At 47.0% G+C, this 4532-nt stretch overlaps 1 protein-coding gene across 1 annotated transcript; it reads left to right on the top strand.

Moving 5' to 3' along the window:
• Positions 1-2209: 2209 nt before the first annotated feature.
• On the top strand, positions 2210-3148 carry LOC141974567 (olfactory receptor 52P1-like). Its single transcript, XM_074934397.1, has one exon. It carries the CDS (start codon positions 2210-2212, stop codon positions 3146-3148), a length of 939 nt encoding a protein of 312 aa, XP_074790498.1.
• The last annotated feature ends 1384 nt before the right edge of the window (positions 3149-4532 follow it).

Raw genomic sequence — 4532 nt, 5'->3', positions numbered from 1 at the left:
GACTATGAGGTCCAGCACCCAGAGAAGAGAAAAGGAGACTCGGATAAGAACATAAGACTGGCCCCATTGGATCAGGCCAATGGTCCATCTAGTCCAGCATCCTGTCTTCTGACAGTGGCCAGGTGCTTCAGAGGGAAAGGAAAGAGCACGGTAATTATCAAGGGATCCATCTTCTGTCGTCCAGTCTCAGGATCTGGTGATCAGAGGCTAGGACACCCAGAGCATGAGGTTGTGTCCCTGAACAACGTAGCTAACCGACATTGATGCACCTATCCTCCTTGGACTTCTCTAACTCTCTTTTGAACCCTGTTACAGTCTTGGCCTTCGCCACATCCCCTGGCAAAGAGTTCCACAGGTTGACTGTGAGTTGTGCGAAGAAACACGTCCTTTGGCTTGTTTTAAACCTGCTGACTATTCATTTCATTTGTTGCCCCCTAGTTCTGGTGGTATGTGAAGGAGTAAACAATATTTCTGGTTTCATTTTCTCCAGACCAGTCATAGATTTACAGAGTGATATCATGTCCCCTCTTAGTCACAAGGCAGACACTGAGTTTAACTTAGTCTGAGGAGGGATTTCTGTGAGCTGTCGCTGTGGGGTCTGGCACCTGGTTTTGGTCTGGGTGAGGGGTATCACTGGCTAGCGGGGCTGGAAGTTACAGGGGTGGGGGCCTACATGGACAAGCGGCCAGTGCTGGGGTTTAATGGGGGCAGTGAGCAGGGGTACATGGACAGGTGGGCAGCGCTGTGGGTTATGAGAGTGGGGAGCAGGTTGTACATGGACAGGCGGTCAGTGCTGGCCATTGTGGGGCAGGGAGGGTGGTTTACTGGACAGACCGGCAGCACTGGGGGTTGTGTAGGTGGGGAGCAGCCTTTACATGGACAGACGGGCAGTGCTGGTAGCTGTGTGGCATGCAGGGGGGTATACAAGGTCAGGCGGGCAGTGTTGGAAGTTGGGGGGCAGGGAAGGCGGTGTACGAGGACAGGCAGGCAGGGCTGGGGGTTGTGGGGCAGGCAGGGGTCTTCACACGGACAGGCGGGGAGGGCTGGTTGATGTGGGGGTAGGCAGGGGGCGTGTACAGGGACAGGCAGGCAGTACAGGGGGTTGTGGGGTAGTCCAGTGTCCTCTCTCAGACAATAACATCTCCACATGCTGCAGAAGATGTAAGAAAACGAGCAGTAAGTGGATGGGACGGGGGGTGACTTGACCATCATGACTGTGTCATCATAATACCGAAAAGATAGAGATTGGCTTGTGCCCTGAAACGCGAGGGTGTATAGACTTTCCAAAATATTTATTTAGGTGTAACTATTGTACCTGGATCGGCTCAGTATCCATGTAAATGTCCAAACCTTTCCAGATTCTTTCTTAGCTCATGGCCTCAACTACTTCTTGTAGCAATGAGTTCCTCAATCTAATTAGGATTTGAGTGAAGAAAGCATTCCTTTTTTATCTGTTTTGAATTTGCTATGTTTCAGATAAACTGAATGTCCTCTTGATCTTGTGTTATGAGACAGGGAGAACACATTCACGATCTACTCTCTACTAGTCAGTATTTTATATTATAGTATTTCATATCCCCTTTTATTCATCACCTTTCTAAGGTAACAATCGCAGTCTTTTAAACCTTTCTCTGTATGAGAGTTAGAATCATAGAATCATAGAAGATTCAGGTTAGAAGAGACCTCAGGAGGTCATCTAGTCCCATCCCCTGTTCTAAACAGGACCAACCCCAACTAAATCATCCCAGCCAGGGCTTTGTCAAGCTGGGCCTTAAAAACCTCTAAGGATGGAGATTCCACCACTTCCCTTAGTTTCTCTCCTTGCTTGCACTCTGAGCAGGGTTTCACAGAGCTGTGAACTATGTCCTGTCCTGAGATCATACTGTTAAATTAGAACCTTTTAATGCATTTGAGCAGTTCAAGCTTTTCCCTCCAATGGCATACATGTTGCAATTTTTGACATTGAAGTTCATCTGCCATCACGCTGCCCATTCACCTGACTTGGTTAGCTCCCTCTGAGGATTCTCTGAACTTGACTATGACCGTAATAATCTGGTGCCATCTATCAATGTTGCCACCTCACTGTTCATCGCCCTTTCTAGTATTTACGGACTAGTTGTTATGAAGTGTGTAACCCCCCTCACTGTGCTTCCCTCCTCTCACAGGCACCTTGAACAATTCTGAGCCCGATCGATGCTTCAACTACCTCATGGCATCTTTCAACATCACCCCTACTGACCCATCAACATTCATCCTAATGGGCATCCCTGGCCTGGAAGCTGCCCACTTCCTGATTTTCATCCCTTTCTCTATGTTCTACATAATCGGCCTGTTGGGAAATTTCACACTTTTGTTTGTTGTATGGAAAGAGCAGACCCTGCACAAGCCAATGTACCTGCTGCTCTGCCTGCTGGCACTTACAGACATCAACATGCCTACTTCCGTCGTGCCGAAGGCACTGTGTATATTTTGGTTCAATTTCAAAGGCATTACTGTGAGTGGCTGCCTCACCCAGATGTTCTTTCTTCATGCAGCTTCTGTGATGCACTCAGCCGTCCTTGCCACAATGGCCTTCAATCGCTATGTTGCCATATGTAACCCTCTGAGATACGCCACCATCCTCACCAACGCACGAATAGCTAAGCTGGGGCTAGTGGGTTTGATACGAGCTGTTCTCTTCATTCTGCCCCTGCCTCTGCTCCTGAGCAGGCAGCCATTCTGTGCCAACCACATTATCCCCCACACGTACTGCGACCACATGGCTGTAGAGAAGATGTCGTGTGGCGACATTACAGTCAACAGGACGTACGGGTTGGTAATAGCGTTTGTAGTCAATGGATTAGACATGATGCTTATTGCCATGTCCTACAGTCTGATCATCAGGACTGTCCTCAGAATGTCCTCCAAGAAAGCCCACCAGAAAGCCCTCAACACCTGCACAGCCCATATCGGTGTGATACTGGTTTCTTATACTCCCTCCCTCTTCTCCTCTCTGACACACCGGTTTGGTCAGGGCATCGCTCCGCATGTTCACATCATCTTGGCCAACCTCTATTTCCTCCTTGCCGCCACGCTCAACCCTATCATTTATGGAATCAAAATGAACGAGCTTCGTGACAAAGTGGGCAAGTACACCTGCAGAATGTGATCACCTGCAGCCATTGACTTGAAACCTGCCTGACAAGAGGGGAAAGGCTTTTTCCTCATTAATCAGGGGTGCTCTGTCCCACTTTGGCTTAGCTCAGAATTATGGAAGTTCACATTCTGAGAAGTTCCTCACACCTAATGTCTTAGGAATGGAGAGAGCAGTGCTTGGTCAGGGAGTGATGAGTTCCCTCTCTCTGACCATCACCTCATCTCTTTCAGCCTCATCTGTCAGTCCCCACACCCTGTCACTCGGACTTTCTGTGACTTCCAGACCGCCATAAAATGCTGCAGATTTCTGATACAAGGTGGCTTTCCATTGAACCCTGTGTGAACAGGGTTCTTGATCAGTTTGACAAACAGAAACTATGCTTTCAGATAGCCAAAGAGAAATGAAACAACTACAATCCTGAACTTCTTTAGCAGATGTGAAATGATCTGATGAACAAAATTCATGTGATTTGTCTACATCCAATCCTTCAGGAGGCCTGGAGGATAAACCAAAGGTTTCAGTTGGGAAGTGCAAATACAGGAAAGCTCCTGCAGGATTTGAAGGCATTCTACTCGTGCTTGCTGTTTAGAGTTGTGAAACTATGTGTTTTTAAGAACTGGACTGCTGTGTTAAACTATGACATCATCTTTAAGTCAACTTACTTACTGCTTGGACCTTTCAAAGTACACAGCAACCATTCCCGTTGTCAAAGATGTCAAAAGTTTGTGTTGCGATTTCAGGTTGGAGTTTGTGAAACAGAGATTGCCACCAAACGTCCAGGTGACTGAATCGCTTGCAGTACTAAGTCCTTCTATTGCGCTCAGCCCTGCCCAACCTAGATTGGCTGATATCTCATTTTTGCCATTGTTTTCTGGAGACCTTGGAGAGCTGGAGCAGCAGTGGGGAGTGTTGCCAGTGGTTCACTGGCCTCATACTGAGGACAACCGATTTGAGCAGGTTTGGGTTGAAGGTCTCAAATACACGGATGCCGCTGGGGACAAAGTCTTTTGTGAACTTGGCCTAATTGCTCTGTTGTTGCTGTCACTATCTTTTAGCAACGCTGCAACTGAAATATTGTTTTCCCAGATGAACTTGATAAAAAAAATTGTGCAACAAGATGGAAGAGGAGAATTTAGAAACATGCTTCATGTTAGGCATCGATGCAACGACACAAAACCTTCTGTGAACATTTTGCACCAGAGACAGTTATGATTGCACTGGTCACTGCTGCTATCTATGGCCAGTATTAGAAGCATTCTAGTTTCAACAAAGAGCGGGAGGAGGAAATGTTGCCTTTTAGAGACTAACAGTAACAAACTAATTCAACTCAAAGTACAGACATTGACTACGGTCATTGAATGGAATTCGAAATAAATAATATAATAATGTTATTGTT

Source organism: Natator depressus, chromosome 1 (assembly GCF_965152275.1).
Source record: "Natator depressus isolate rNatDep1 chromosome 1, rNatDep2.hap1, whole genome shotgun sequence".
NCBI classification, from domain to species: Eukaryota; Metazoa; Chordata; order Testudines; family Cheloniidae; genus Natator; species Natator depressus.
This window is presented reverse-complemented; position numbering and strand designations above follow the sequence as displayed.